This window comes from Triplophysa rosa, linkage group LG1 (assembly GCF_024868665.1).
Source record: "Triplophysa rosa linkage group LG1, Trosa_1v2, whole genome shotgun sequence".
NCBI lineage: Eukaryota > Metazoa > Chordata > Actinopteri > Cypriniformes > Nemacheilidae > Triplophysa > Triplophysa rosa.
In genome coordinates this window covers 37,195,013-37,212,290 of record NC_079890.1, presented here as the reverse complement: position 1 = coordinate 37,212,290, position 17,278 = coordinate 37,195,013, and the positions used below count along the sequence as shown (strand labels likewise).

General features: G+C 37.4%; 1 protein-coding gene across 2 annotated transcripts in view; it reads left to right on the top strand.

Moving 5' to 3' along the window:
* Positions 1-460: 460 nt before the first annotated feature.
* The window catches only part of acsf3 (acyl-CoA synthetase family member 3), a 41,175-nt gene continuing 24,357 nt past the window's right edge, over positions 461-17,278 (top strand). The window contains exons 1-3 of one of the 2 annotated variants that reach the window (XM_057341703.1): positions 461-479; positions 3,217-3,971; positions 7,266-7,421. In XM_057341703.1, coding sequence (XP_057197686.1) covers positions 3,270-3,971; positions 7,266-7,421 — 858 coding nt within the window. In that variant the 5' untranslated portion in view covers positions 461-479; positions 3,217-3,269. Of the gene's footprint in view, positions 480-1,321; positions 1,362-3,216; positions 3,972-7,265; positions 7,422-17,278 lie in introns of those variants that run through there. The other variant, XM_057341619.1, reaches the window with a different exon arrangement.

The following is a 17,278-nucleotide window of genomic DNA, read 5'->3' as shown; positions in this document are numbered from 1 at the left end:
CGAGAGTCAGAGAATCTTCGAAGAGCAGCTGGAACGTCAAATTTTGTGCCAACGCTACGATCCATCGAAAAGAGAACCACTTTCGGTTGCCAGGGTTCCTCACGAAAAGGACGCTCGTGTGACGTTCCAGCAATATATCTGCAACAAAATGCAAAACACACTGTCAAGAATCAATGATATGTTGAGCTCATAAAGCCTTCAGTAGGGTATCCTTGCTTCGAGCTCTTGCTTTGGATGTGAATGGATCGTTCGCTGACGATACTACTTCTCAAACTGGAGGGGAGATTCTCAGACAAAGCTTCTAGTTTGCAGGAACATGCCATCCCTATTTGCCACGGAGGGGTTTAGGGAAGTGAGAACTTTTTGAATGAGTGCCATGTCTGTACCATTCTTATTTGAGGCCCGCGACTGCCAGCTGGTGGCTAAGTGCGCCCGTGCTGTGAGCTGATGCCAAAACCAGTTGGCACGATGAAGCTTGGGTGAGAACAGTGTGATGGCAAAATACCCGCTAAGATGTCAGTCTCCACCACCTTTAATACATCTGTCTGTTTGTCATTCCACATTTTAGAATTACTCATCAAAACTATAAAATAAAGTTAATATAACGTAAAATATGAAATCACAGCATAAAATTATGTAGTATTCAAAAATGTTAAACAACTCGAAACTTACATATTAGCGCCTTTGTTTGGACTCTTAACCAAATTCATGAAATGCATTCTGGGATGTACTGAAGTCTGCCATGCTTGCGTGTGCCTTTTCTTTACTATCTGTTGCACTTCATCCTATCAAACAAACAACGCATAAAATAATGAACATTTTAGTTTTTAAAGAATTTCATACGTAGCAAAAAGTTATATTTTTCCATAAAACTACACTATAATTGCAAGCATTTAAACATAAGCCTTCAATTGTTAAAATCACGAACATAACTTCAGTCAAAATTCTGAATGCTATTTATACTTATATAATATATTTTAATATATACTAATATTTTAAAACAACATTAAAACCAGACTGCTATTATTAACTTACATTGTACGTTTTCTTTGCATAATGGAATCTAAATGGCCTACAGTATATTTCCTCATTACTGTGATGATATACTCTACTCAATCTTTTGTGTAAGAAATTGTATTATTTTTATTATAGATTCATCAAAGTTTACCTTTATGTGCATAAGCACGCCTAACATAAAAGGGAAAGTAAAATTTGCATGTCGGGAGGATATCAGTCTCAAAACATTTGGACAGTAAAGGTAGGACACGGTTCCTTGTGAAGAAGACAGTGAATCAAAGGTTCCGCTTTCGCTCGGTTTCCACACGGATTGTTGTACACGGCGCACTGTGTCCGGCGTGATTGTAAGTAGGATGCGGTTTATTGCAGCATTGTTGTCGTTAATTTGTGTATATTTGATTGACAGCTGTAGAAAATATTATAAACTGGTTATATTTCCATTTTCCCAAAAACCAAGTGCGTTTTGAAGCTCAAGAATGCAATATATAGTGTTTTATTGACCCGAGCGTCCTGTCAGATTGACTCGTGGAGTCGTAGTTCATTTGATAGGGAACTAAGTGTCATTGAGTCAGACACTTCTGATGTTCTCATTTGATTCTTTGGGATGTCAATCACAGCAATACCTAAAGTACAGTATATAAAGGAGGTGTTATCCCGTATGTGAATATTGTTTATGTTTGGGTTCAGTTTGACCCCAGGTGACGAGGACATTGTACTGTGGACAGTGAATACATAAATTAATGCAGGAATAATTGTATTAAAACCACCATTTGACAGGGGTGAACAACGACTGTGTACACTAATCAAAAACATTTTAAAAACTTAAATGCAATGCTGTTTTACACCTGAGGTCTAATAGACACAAAATGTCATGTGTTTTTTTTAATGGAGCATGAAGAATGTTATAAGTTAAAAATGAAAAAATGTCATCAGGTTTACACTGATGTCTACCAGTGATGTTTATTACTATTTACTATAAACTTGTTTTACTAGTAATAAATGACAAGTGGACAAATATCTTGAAAATCTAAAACGTTCGAGGTAACACTTTATAGTTAAGATTCACATTATTATGAGATACAATTTGTAGCCATTAGTCAGTGCAATAAGCATGAATTAAAAATGAACAATAGAACTGTATGTTTTCAACGCATTATTATTAAACTGTATATTAAAATAAATATGAATTAATGTTAATATTAAGAAATGTAATCTTATTGATCAAGTGTTATTATGTTTTGTTTGAAAAGTGTACCTATGACACACCAGTCAACTTGTGACAAGTTACATTTGTTATAACCAAACACATTTTGGTAAAACCACTGTATATGTTTCTAGTAAACCAGTTATTTCTTTGAAAAGTGCTGCCTGCTATCATCTTTTAGTATTATTATAAAGTAAGGACACACAATAAATTATCGGCCAATAAATTGGTCATTTTTAATGTTATCGTATCGGCCGATAATAAAATTTAGGCCGATATATTATAGCCGAATAATCATAAATCATTTCCTCTGGTTAAACTTCTTCAGTTGCACGCTGCTCACAGTTAAATACAGTTCAGTACTATCTTTCTGTCGTGATCATTCATTTACTGCTATTAGCAAAACATTGTTGATGTTGGTACAGTATTTATGAATGTGTAAATTATAGGAACAAAAACATTTCGTTTGAATTAGACTGTCTTGAGGCCTGTTGACGTGTGGCTATTAAGAATATTTTCTGGGTTGCTCTGGAATAACATCTATAATTTGTTTATTAAATAAAAATATACCAGAAAAGTTTGAAGGTTAAAGAATCGTTAACAACTAGTGTAAAATAGGCTTGGTACATGATTTTCAGGGGAATAAAGAGAACTAATGGTTACCTTGTTCAAAATAAAAGCAGTTGTCCATTTTTTGCCTTTTTTTACAGTCTTAGAGAATTTTATATTAATATTTAGATACTGTATATCGGCCAATATACGGGTTATCGACTTCCAATGTTAAAGGATTATCGGTTAGCGTTATCGGCCAAAATGTACATATCGGTGCATCCCTATTATAAAGTCGAATATTTAATTGCCTGTTCTTCCAGATTCTGTGTGTACTGTTTGTAATGAGTAATGCGTTCATTACATTTCTTTGATGTAAACCTATGAGTTTTAAATATGCAAATAATACTTTTTGTGTTCATTTTTTTGTGTGTTCCCACGTTTAGACTTTATAGTCGGATGATAACATTTGCAGACTCCTCCTGTGCAGTCGTGTGTCATGCTGTCCGTCCGCGCAGCATCTGTCTGGATCCGGTCTTCAGAGTGGTCTCAATGTAGGGACGGCCGAAGACCTTTGAAGTGGCTTTTTATAAATGTAGAACAGAGAGCGCCAGCATCATCCAGCCTCAAAATCACTTCAGCCGGAGGAAACGTGGCCCCCGTTTTCTCCAGAGCTCCTGCGTACGGAGACAACGTGGCCATTATAGATCACAGCGGGAGCCACACCTACCGCTCCCTCTACAAAAACGGCAAAGGCCTGGCGGGACGAATTACCGAAGCACTCGCCTGTCAAGCGGGAGACCTGCAGGGTAAGCGTATCGCATTCCTGTGTGGCAATGATGCCTCTTACACGGTGGCGCAGTGGGCGTCCTGGATGTGTGGCGGCATTGCCGTGCCGCTCTACCGGAAGCATCCACCAGCGGAGCTGGAATATGTCATCACGGACTCCCAGAGCTCACTGTTGGTGGCCGGACAACCTTTGACTGGCTCCCTGCAGCCATTGGCCCAGAAACTAGGGCTGCCCTGTCTGGAGCTCCCCGCCACGTCCAGCCTGGATTCTCTGCAGTCCGAGGACACGTCCATGGTATCCGAGGAGAGCATTTCAGACTGGGCAGAGAGACCGGCCATGCTGATCTACACCAGTGGCACCACGGGCAGACCGAAGGGCGTGCTTCACACCCACAGCAGTCTGCAGGCCATGGTAAATGAGTAACTATTCTAATACCGATACCATTTTTTAAAGACTGATTACGAGTACTGATATTTGTTTTCTGGTACTCGCCGATAACAATGCCTGTACCTTTTCAAAACACAGTGACACTAATAAAAATAGAATAGCTTCATAATTACAAACATGAAAAAATAAATAATGTAATGTGCTTTTCACAAACTTTCAAAGCAAATTTCTGTCAGTTATGTCACATTAGTGCTGGGTGGTATATATCGCGATTCAGGCTAATTATACATGTCTAAATCGATTCTGAAATCGATTCGATGTTTTATGCACAGCTCTTCTGTGAACTACGGCTGTTTGATCAGTAGGAAGTACTGCTCGTCTGCTCGATCTAAAATCACTGAGTTTGAGTCGTTTATAACGTGTATTTGAAAAAGCAACACTCGTCTATCATCATTACTATAAACATACTTTATTATCATGAAAATACCTGAAAAGGTTTGAAGAACAACGATAGAATATGACCACAGGCATTTCCTGGAACTAATCGTTCTTCTTCTGTTTCCCATATTCTGAGTTTCTGCACAAGAGCGCCCTCTGGCTTTCGGATGTGACGGCATTTAAACGTTAGTCATTGAGAAACTGAGAGCATAAGAATCGTACGATATATCGCCCAGCCCTATGTCACATGAGGTATCGGTGCATTTTTAGGAGTAAGAGTACAAGTACATGGTCTTAGTATCGGGCCCGATACTGGCATCGGTTTCGGTGCATCCCTACTTACGATTATTATGATATTATACGATTTTGTTGTTAACCGCCAGATCAAATTTTGAATCGAGCAAATCTGTGAAAAAGAACTTGTTGAAAGTGCATCGGCTGAATTCTGTAATAATTTGTCATAAAGTCGATGCAGTTCGTTTCAACATCATGACCACCCGCAAATGAGCAAATGGTGTTGGTGGAAAAATAGTTTTTTAGTGGAGTTAATCATGATATTAGAATGTCCCGGGTATTGCCAACAAGGTCTTCCTATGCGGTTTAAAGGTTTTCTGAATGGTTTTAACAAGTATTGGGACTCTCCTTCAATTTGTGTAGATGGATTTTTTCCTCTAGTTTTCATCAATCGTGTGAACAAATCAAGTCTAATCAGTTAGAAGAGCACAGATCTCCTGAACTTGCTGCAGGATTTGAGAATCGTCCATGTCTGAAGCGACTGTGTGAAATGAGTTTTGCACAGGCCCAGCCCCTCTGAAAATATCATTGTAGCCTTTGTTTTAAGTTCCATTTCAGTTTTTGTGAATAATTGCTCATTTCATGCCGCACTCAGTTCCTTCAATCAAAACCTAACCTGCATTTCTAATAGGGCGGAAAATTAAGTCAATGGAATCGAACCCATGACCTTTGTGCTGCTACCTCAGTGCTCTACCAATTGAGCTACAGGAGCAAGTCAACATTTTATCATCCCCAAAACCTATAAACAAAAAAATATTTTTTTTATTTACACGCCCTTTATTTTTATTTACAAATCCTTTATTTTCTTTAAAAGTAATTACACACCCTTATTTCTATCATGATCTAATTAACCCGGTAGTGACAGTAAAGGTACCTTTTGATCCTTTTATATTTTTTTGTTTGCCCTGAAAAAATTCAATTCTTGCTCAATATGCACTTTAAAAGTAAAATGATACGTCTTGCATTCAGAGTTCTATGTAAACTTTTAGGAAGTTTTGGCTTAAAACAAGAAACAACAATGGGAAAAGAAAAGCAAGCTCTTTCCTTTTGAATTAGATTTTTTTCGTGTTTTCTTGTTTTATGCAAAAACATCACAAACGTTTGTTCAAGTTTTCTGAAAGCACGACATAAAATATGAAGAAAATATATAGTGCTTCCTAACTAAACGTGTCTTGTTTCAAGGATGTATAAATGTATCAAGACAAAAAAACAGATCGTTAACTGTGTATTGTGGTCATTATTGAATATAATACAATACAGAGTATGGTAGGTGTACATCATTTATTCACAATAAAGTTGAGAATAAGTTGTGAATTTATAAGTGGCGGCAAACTGTTACAGCCATCATGAGAAATGTACATGTGATTTAATGCCAATGTTTGATTTTTTTATCGACGCAAATGTTTAAGGAACAGACATGTCGACCTAATTCAGGACTGCGTGATATTGTGACCGCATGCATCATCTCTGCTGCACACGGCTGAATAATGATGTTCATTCTCGAGCTCATTGTGACTGGAAGAACTGCATGTGTAGATCCTTCAGCACACTGTGAAATCAAACTTTGATTAATATTAAATGCACATCCATGATTTAAAGGGGTCGAGCACAAAAGCTTTAGTTTAGCCTGTTTCTGACCCCTCAGTGCCTCCTCGTGTTTCTGTCATGCTTCAACTGTGTGGACTCATGAAAACTGTATATGGGACCGCGAGGTCAGAAATGAACCGGGGAAGGCCTACAAATGTCCATGTGGTGAATTTTGTTATCAAACAAAAGAGGATTTGCTTGTGCTGTCTGTCTGAGTTTCATCTTAACAACATAAACAAACGTTACTGCGCATGCGCACTTTTGTTACCCCCCCAGCTTAACTTCCGGTACACATTCACAAACAATAGAGTGCCTGTAGATTATCTCTGATAACAAGCAAAAGAAACCGTGAAGAACTGTTACTTGGTTAAACTTGTCTCTCCAATATTTTGAACTTGGACTGCGATACCAAGATCAACCGCTAGATGTCAGTGGACCGTTCAGTTTCTTTAAATGCGACCAAGCTACCCATTCAACAAATCATTTATTTAATACAACCATTATACAGTAAAATAAAAATTAATATTAACATCAATTAAATAAAATATAAACAGCTATATTATTAGACCCTAGCCAAACACAAACTGGAAGTTAATTGGGGGTCAGACTCAGGCGTGTGCGCGCATCCGATGAAACGGTCTATAGAGTAGGATGGTATGATGCCGTGCAATAGTAGACAGTGCGCACTCACACAACACATTTATTCAGTCTATATACATTTTTTTTCATGAGTATGTGTGACCTTTGCGTTGCCACCACAATGCTTTACCAGTTAAGCTACAGGAATTGTTTAAAGCAGCAACAACAAAAGCTCAGTTCGGGCATTAAATCAGATGAGTTAAATCAGGTGTGTCAGATGAGGCTTGAGAAGCACTGGTTTAGAGCGCTGTATGAAGTGAATGTAGCACTACTACAGTTAAATGAAACAACCTGCAAATGATTCTTGATTGTAATGCGAGTGATTTTATTATAATTCAACTTCTATGTTTCGTTTTGTAGGTTCAGGGTTTGGTCTCGGAATGGGCGTGGAGTCGAGATGATGTCATCCTGCACACGCTGCCTCTCCACCATGTACACGGCATCGTAAATAAACTGATGTGCCCACTGTGGGCAGGTGCCACCTGCATCATGCTGCCCGAGTTTCAACCTCAGAAAGTAAGTTCACCCACCCACTTTCAAGTTATAAATGTGCAACAAAAAAACAAATCACTTTTATTGTCACATCACAACTTGTGGTGAGTGAAAGTCTTGGGTGCGTACATACAAAGTACAGTAGAATGCAGTTGGACAGACAACTGTATGACTATACGAACGTAAGTGATAGTATGTAGTGCAGACAAACAGTGCAAAGTATAAAAAGACAGACTGTACAAAAAAGACAATATACATTATACACATATGGGACAGTATATACACGTGATATACACATTTGACGTTGAATATACTACTATGGTAGTCAATGATGCCCCAGAATTGTCCGTTGCTAACATTTTTCCAAATATCTTTCTTGTGTTCAACAGAACAAAGACATTTATACAGGTTTAGAACAACTTGAGAGTGAGAAAATTCATTTTTGGGTGAACTGTCCCTTTAAATACTAGTTTAAACCAGTGCAAACACGCCTTGATTATTTGTAACTAGATTATTTTTTAACCAACAAGAAACACTTTTAAAAAGCGTTGGGTCTTAAAGGCACAAACCCCACTGTTGGGTTGTAAATTAACCGAAGCTGGGTTCATTCAAAACAAAATGCTAGGTTGTTTTATCCCATTGCCGGGTCAAATATAAACATTTTCTGGGGTTAATTTAACCCAGTTTATGGGTTTGTCCCTTTTTGAACCAACACAGAGTTAAAAATGTTACTTAAATTCTTTAAAATCTAAACTTATTTGTATAAGTAACAGCAACTCACCACTGGTGAATATTGAAAATAGTCAATTGAAATGAAGTTAATTTGATTGTAATGACACTGTATTGTATTGCATATTAATTTATTTTCCATATTCTGTATGTCTTTTTTATTATTTAATACAAGATGCAATATTCAAGATTTAATCTTTACAAAATCTACTATACTAACTTAAAAGGAGATTAAAAATATTGCCTTTGTATTTTTTACTGTATCTAGTCTTTCTCATTATTTATCACTTTCAATTCAGATTGAAATCGCACATCTGTTGTTAAATGTGATTTGAATCGTTCCTATTTCATGAATTCTTCTGTATAACAGTTGTTTGAGGTCTAAATCTAAATCTCTTTTAGAGGTGTGACTACATTTCCGAGTGAATGAACTGATGTAATTCCTTTGGGTGGAGTAAATAATATAATAACTGAGTGCTTTACGGGTAATCGCATCACACGTCTTCCTGGTATCACTGTCTGTAGGTGAAATTTATGAGTTCAGAGATTATAAAAGTATACATGTAATTCTATTAAACTAACACAGCAGAATAAGTTTGTACAGTAAGTGTAGGGTTTATAAGGAAACAGATTCCTACAACATTGTTTTGTTCTTATTTTTAAGATTAAGGGCCCTATTGTGCAATGTGGCGCAAGGCGCAGCGCAAGTGTTTTTGCTAGTTTCCGCCCGACGCTGTTCTCATTTTACCGTCCTGCACCGCGTTGTTTAAATAGCAAATGCATTTGCGCTCATTTGTGCTCACATGGGCGTGTTGGTCTAAAAAAGAGGTGTGCTCAGGCACATTGTAGGCACGTTGCTATTTTGAGGAACTGAAAATAGACTGCGCCATAGACCAACTCAAACCTAGTCTAAAGTCAATGGCGCAATATTTTTTTGGGCGGGTCCACATACAACGCGCTTTCACTATTACACAGAGGGAAGCGTAGCACACAAACATGCCAAATATAAAAAATAAATGGATTACAATGTAAAAGGTTATTGTTGTGTACATAAAGATAAAAATCCGGCTTGTCATGTAGATGATCTGCTCGCACGCTTTAACCTCACACACGAGCAGATGCGTTTCCTCGCTAGAGAAGCGTCCAGTCTTTGCTCTTTTTCATTTTTCGCCGTGTAAGTAGCGAATCCGCCATGGCGCGAGATGAGACTCTGTTTGGTTTACTGCACGTTACGCCCAAAAAACACCCATTACGAGAATTGGGACAACCCATTTAGACCATGCGCCCGGGCGCGCCGACCATTTTCCCGTCATTAAATTAGCAAAAGTGGATTCGGACACACCCTGAGTGCACTTGTGCCGTGCGCTTAGATCGTGAAAATAGGGCCCTAAATGTTATTCATTTTCAGTACCTTTAAAATCAAAGTAAATTTTGTTTTACTAGAATAGAATAAGAAGAATAAAGAATAAACTTAAAAATGAACTCAATTCAATATGTATTCTCTAAAATCCAGTCATAAATAAGATTCTGAATATGTAAGAGGGACGACCCATTACAGTAAACGTGTTTCTCATTTTAAAGGGATAGTTCACCCAAAAATGAAAATTCTGTCATCATTTACTCACTCTCTGGTTGTTTCAAACCTGTTTAAATGTCTTTGTTCTGTTAAACACAAAGAAAGATATTTGTAAGAATGTTAGCAATTTTCAGTTCTGTGACATCATCCACTACCATAGTAGGAAAATAAATATTGTATATTTTGTTGTTCTGTTGAACACGTAATGCGATATTTTGAATACTTTTGAAGAAGTATTTTGACAGTTCTGGGGCACCTTTGACTACTATTTAATTTCCCCCACTATGGCAGTCTATGATTTCACAGAATTGAAAATCTCTAACATTCTTCCAAATATCTTTCTCAGTGTTCATCAGAACAAAGTCATTTATACAGGTATGAAATGACATGAGGGTGAGCAAATGATGACAGAATTTCCATTTCTGGGTGAACTGTCACTTTAATTTCTTGTCTGTGGGAATCGACAGCGTGCTGCAGATGCAGTTCTCGGACCTTGAGTTGTAAATAAGTCGTATCTTTGTCCCTTTCTGCGATGTGTGAAACTTTCTCTACAGAGGTGAAATGGGTTTGCGGGAGTCAGGCATCAGTGAGTCGGGTGTCTGCTCGGGTCCCATGAGAAAGAGCTCCTGAGACCTGCACAATGAAGTCGTGTTGGAGAGAGCCGATCGCCCTTATCGGTTACTTGTCAGAGGGACGCGCTAATTGTAGCCGTGTTGCTGCGTGTCAGGACCGCAGCCGTCAATACCAGGATGCAGAACCTGTCAGATACTGCCTCGAACCGCTGTGTGTGTAAAAGAGAGCACGGACTGTCGCGCTAAGCGTGACGTTTGCGTGATGGATTGCCCAGTGTAGCTTTGTATCTGGCCACGCCAACTCTCGGTATGGGCTTTAGAAGCAGATCAATGGATGCAGTGACGTTGAGAAATGATACCTCGCTTTGTAAAGGGCGGGGGCGAGCCTGCAAGCGGGCGAGCGCGCGGAAGGGCTTTAAGGTTCAGGAGAATTTAATGGGAGTCAAAGATCTGACTGACAACAGAGGTCTGGAGAGGACGACATAAAAAAAGTGATATATATATTTTTTTGCAGATGTGACCTTAAACGCACACGTTAAAAACCAAATGCTATCTTCGAGCGATCAAGCGCTTGCTTCACCACAAGGGTTTTATAATTTACAACATGCGGTTCAGTCATTTTTAATGAAGCGGAGAAATCGATATTTGAACCGCCATTACTTGGGCTTTGAGTTGTTTGAGCGATGAGCGCTCGGCTCGGTTCTGTTGGGAGTGTAGATGAATTTATTGTGTTATGAATACATTAGACAGCCTGCAGTCAGAGACTGTACCATTATTAATGACACCATGTAAACGCTATCCATCAAAGGATGAGGCAGGGCGGGTGTTTTACACATGGATGTTGCGTCTTATTGGACAACAAGGGGAAGAACTTCAAATTTGGGGTTATAGAATTTTCAAAAGTTGCATTTTTGAAGTCTGTGAAGTGTCCTGGGTTCCACGCTTCATTTATCGGTTGAATAAGTGCATCAAAGTGCTCTTGTTTTCACTGGAATTTTCATCTTGAACACACTGCTCACATTATTTATACTACAAAATGGTGTCGAATAGAACATACCGTAAGTATGCAATTTGGGACACAGCTTATGTCTGAAACGAACAAATAACATTAAAAAAAAAAAAATTTCAGTTTCTCTTCAGGCAAATATTTGCTGTGCTACTATACTATAGGGATGTATTTGTTAACATTAGTTATTACACGGCACTCTGGAATACTTGATTCTGATTGGCCAGTTGCGACATTCCAAGGGTTGTTGTTCTCAGATAAGAACCGCTCGAAACTAATAACACCCAGCAACCCGGATGCTGCAAATCATTTTGACAGGTACAGTTTAATATTACACTAAATTAAATGTAAATATGTCTTTTAATCACATATATGACTTTATATTTACAAATGATTAAACCAAATTGTGTTTTTTTACATGGCATTTGAAGGTCGTGTCTTACCTTAAAACCGAAAGTAAACGTGCATTCGTTAAAAACGAGCTAATAAAATATTTCAAATCAACATTTAATGTTCCTTACCTTACTTATGAGGTAAATAGCCGTGTAATAAGTGGGATAATACAAAAGGAGTCGGCTGTTATCGCATAATAAGCCGCTTCAGTATCACTGTCAGGGCTTATTTCTGCGATAACAGCCGGCTGACTGTACATTATCCCTTACTTAATGCATTACCTAACATTAAATAACAAAAAACTATACTGTTAATTTCATGATTTTCTAACATACTTTTAAAATCAAAAGTTGGATCTGTTAAAATTTGCTAACTAACATGAACAATTGTATTATAGACAGGTTTTTTTTAATTATCGGTAATAATCGTATCGGTTGATAAAAGCAATTCTTCACACTATCGGCCGAGGACTGTACAATGTAATGAATTTTCGCTCTGTATATAGAACATGTTAAGAAATGTCACCAGTTTGATGTTCAATATTAATAGTCATTATATGAATTAATAACATTCATAATCAGGTTTTTTTTAATTATCGGTAATAATCGGTATGGGTTGAAAAAAGCAGTTCTTCACACTATCGGCCGAGGACTGTACAATGTAATGAATTTTCGCTCTGTATATAGAACATGTTAAGAAACGTCACCAGTTTGATGTTCAATATTAATAGTCATTATATGAATTAATAACATTCATAATCAGGTTTTTTTTAATTATCGGTAATAATCGGTATGGGTTGAAAAAAGCAGTTCTTCACACTATCGGCCGAGGACTGTACAATGTAATGAATTTTCGCTCTGTATATAGAACATGTTAAGAAACGTCACCAGTTTGATGTTCAATATTAATAGTCATTATATGAATTAATAACATTCATAATCAGGTTTTTTTTAATTATCGGTAATAATCGGTATGGGTTGAAAAAAGCAGTTCTTCACACTATCGGCCGAGGACTGTACAATGTAATGAATTTTCGCTCTGTATATAGAACATGTTAAGAAATGTCACCAGTTTGATGTTCAATATTAATAGTCATTATATGAATTAATAACATTCATAATCAGGTTTTTTTTAATTATCGGTAATAATCGGTATGGGTTGAAAAAAGCAGTTCTTCACACTATCGTCCGAGGACTGTACAATGTAATGAATTTTCGCTCTGTATATAGAACATGTTAAGAAACGTCACCAGTTTGATGTTCAATATTAATAGTCATTATATGAATTAATAACATTCAGAAAGTTAATAAATATTCATTTAATCTTCAGAAGGGGTATCGGCAGATATCACTCTAAATAATCAGCTATCGGTATCGATGGGGAAATTTAGTATCGGTGCGTCTCTATATTTTGCTCATTGTTAGTTCATGTTAGCTAATTAGCTAACAAACCGCATGCCAAGCAGAATATCATGTTTTTTTAGTTCATTTTTTAAAAAGATCGTTTCAAATTTTATTCACCTCCTATGTGCCATAATAGCAAATCACAATTCTTTGGAGGCACTCCTTACAAAAAGTTATCCGACAAAACACAAATTTGCATGTGAATCGAAGAAGGAGTCTTGGAAAGATTCACACACAAAAGCATCGCACACACTGAAACCAAACAGAAGTTGAAACAAATGCGATGACTGATGAAACGAAAAAGAGAAACGGGAGAAACTTGGGTACCAAAGTGAAGAGGAGGAGGTGCTGGGATGAGAGATGGGTTTTTGACGATGAAAGAAGTGTCACTCTGTGTGTGTGTGTGTGTGGGGGGCGGGGGGTTGATGGAGAGAGTGTGAGACACGAGGAATGATAAGAGCGTGGAGCTAGTGAAGCAGGAAATAATGAAATGGAGAGAGAGAGGGTGGGTGGGCGAGCAGGGGAGATGTATGCCTCCCAGGAGGGACAGAAGCAAGGAGAATCTGTCGTTCACCTTCAATTAATTCACACGTTTCTCCCGCTGTGTTCTGAAGGTGCAGCCAGGCGTGTCGCCCGTGTGTGTGTGTGAGACGAAAAGAGAGAATTGTTATATTGTAACTTTTTAATGCATTTTTATTTGATCATTCAGTACCTCCTGTAGTTCTCACATGCTTGTATGTTGCGATGAAAGAATGTGTTTGAAAAGAAAGACTTAGTGTGTAGTTTATAGTGTTATTGATTTGTGTGCCTGCACGAGAAGTGTGTTTATGCTGCTTGTCTACATGCATTTGTTTCTGTGTGATAGACTGGTGTGTGTTAGAGAAAGAGATAAAAGTGTTTTATTGTAACTCTTGTAAACATTTAAATTTGATCATTGTTCTGCACTGCATTCTTGTGTACCTTAAAGGGATACTTCACCCAAAAATGAAACTTCTGTCATCATTTACTCACTCTCAAGTTGTTCCAAATGTGTATAAATGTCTTTGTTCTGATGAACACAGAGGAAGATATTTGGAAGAATGCTTGTAACTAAACAGATCTTGCCCCCCCATTGACTCCCATAGTAGGAAAAATTACTTTATCGGTTTTTTTGTTCTGTTGAAGAATGTAGGACAGCAAACAGTTCTGGGGCACTTTTGACTACCATTGTGTTTTTTCCTACTATGGGAGTCAATGGGGGGCAAAATCTGTCTGGTTATAAGCATTCTTCCAAATATCTTTCTCTGTGTTCATCAGAACAAAGAAATGTCAGAAAATAGAAAAGTGCAGTGCATTTAGGCATTTAGAAAAGGAAGAACAACTTGACAATAATCCTAACAAGCAGTTATAAATGATAATATGAACATACCTCTTTTCTATCATTATTATTCACCCGTATGCCATTTAAACCCTGTATGACTTTCTTTCTTCTCTGAAACACAATTGAAGATATCTTGAGAAATGTCTTAATGGTTTTGTGTTCATACAATGAAAGTCAGTGGGGTCCAGTGTTGTATTCTCACCAACGTCCTTCAAAATATCTTCTTTTGTATTCTGCAGAAGAAAGCAAGTCATACAGGTTCGGAATGCCATGATTCATCCAGAGCGCTATTTGTATGCTGCCCATGTAGTGCGATTCAGATCAAATTAGAATGCTGCCTATGAAGACAGTAGACAGCACGGCAGCTCACTAGGGTTTAGAAGAGAGGTTTAGTATGTAATGTAAGTTCTGTAATTGACTGTTTATATCGACTGTTATGCTGCACGTCGACATGCATTCATGTGATGGTGTGTGTAATGAATGTGTGTGTGTTTCTGCTGTCCTTCACCACGCTTCACTCAACACATTCATCAAAGCAGAGAAACGCTGTAAAGGCACATGGAGTCTTCATCCTGACCTCAATAGCCTCTCTACAGGGATTGTGTTTCTCTTCTGCTGCACATCACACTGACCTTTACGAATCTATACTGCCTTTTTCCTTTTTTAACTGCATTTCTTCTGTCGGCAACCTTTCCCCTCGAAAACCCAAAGAGTCACTAAGACAGATACTGCAGTGATGTATGATACAGAATATATGTGACTGTGGTGTTATTAACTTTAGCGCACTGTGTATTTATGTATCAGTTACGATAGCACTCAACACCAAATCCTATTTTATGGACTCGGTGCACAAGCGTTAGTGACGTACATCCGATGTTGTCAGGTCGGGATTTCAGTTTCCGATTTAATTTCTAAAACGACTTGACATACCTAAACAATGACTGGGGAAAGCCACATTACTGTCAAATTTGACTTGTAATAAACACTAGCGGTTGTCAAAAGAACGAGCCTTTATTCCACTGATGCGGGAGAAAATGCTTAACGTGAGATTATTCACTTTTATTATTTTCGTGTGAGTGATAGGAGCTGACTAATATTTTTTACTTGCGCGGAATGCGCGATTGATGCACGTTCACGCAATCATGCCGCTCGATTCGCGTCATTTGCATTCGTTTCCGTCTATTCACATCTTTGCATTGACTTTGTATGAAATTTACTCGCGCAAAACGCTTAATTCGCGTATGAGCTGACAAATATTTTTAATTTGTGCAGAAGACGCACGTTCACGGCAATCACGCCGCTCGATTCGCGTCATTCGCATTCACATTCGTTTGCGTCTATTCGCGGCTTTGCATTGACTATGCAAGTTAATCGCGCAAAACGCTTCATGTGAACACAGCATAAGACCTCGTTTTTGTTTGACAGCGGCTAGTGTTTATTACAAGAACATTTTGACAGAAATGTGGATTTCCCCAGTCGTTGTTTAGGTGTGTTAAGTAGTTTTAAGAAATTAAACCGGAAACTGATATCCCGACCTCTGACAACATCAGAAGTTCTTACTAACGCTTGAGTCCATTTAGTCACTTTTAGTCTTTTTTGTAAGTAGATTGTTTTAGTGGCAGTATTTAAATATTTCTAGCAGTTATTCAGCCATGGGGAAAAAATGAAGAGACCATTCCACATTTTTATTTAATTGGCATTTCTAGAGAAATTGTGGCCATTCTAGTCCAGTGTCTGTTAAATTAAAAAAAAAAACTTAGGAGTGACATTAAGTCATCCAACAGCAATGTGAAAGACTGGCAGCATGACAAGACACATGAAAACTGTGATAAAGTGGCAGTTTATCACATAATCTTTTTTACTTTACCTAAATACATGTAGAAATATTAGCTGTATTGCTTAAAAGTGAAAATGGACTTTGCAGTATTTGAGGTCTGAAAAAATACAGAGCATCTTTTCTGTTATTTTCACCTGTTTTCAGTTTCTGCAAATAAATGCAAATAGAAACAATATTTTTATTTGAAACATAAATGGTGAATTCAGTAAAACTTGAGTTTGAAATGGTAAAATATACATTAACATACATGTACTGTATACATGTACATTTAGTCTTTCAGCAGATGCTTTTATCCAAAGACTTACAAAAGGGCAGAATGCACAAGTACATCAAAAACTGAACTCAATTTGAAGAGTTTATTTGCAAAAACAGATAAATCTAATATAAAAATGTTCAAAAATAATGTGATTATGTTATCATGTTTTTGTTGTGTTAGCTGTATTTTGTTAGTTATTATCACTTAATCAAAACAACCCAACTACAGTTTGTTTGATTATACTTGGAATGCACAATATAAAAACAAGATTTTTTAGTTATCTGTTTTTTATTTTAATGAACACTTTGTTTGCTAAACACAGTATACTTGACTATTTTTTTTAAAATCTTTTTGGTAGTAGTAGATCAAGTCCATCGGTGCTCTTAAAGCCCAGTTGTTTACTGTATCTCAATATACACCAATTTTTTTTTTCAAGATTCAAGATTTTTATTCGTCACATACACAGTTATATAGAAAATATACAACCAGTAGTGAAATGTAGGCCAGGTCAGCTCCAAAGAATTTTTATAAAATAGAAACACAAAAGAAATATAATAATATAAAGGTAAAGGTAATATATAGTCTATGATAGAAAGTTAACGTCTTGGTTACGGATGTAACCTCAGTTCCCTGATGGAGGGAACGAGATGTTGTGTCGAGCCAACAGATGGGGTTTGTCCTTGAGAACCAATCGCTTCCGACTACTTAGAAAAGGCCAATGAAATTGGTGAATGAAATTTGCATGCCGG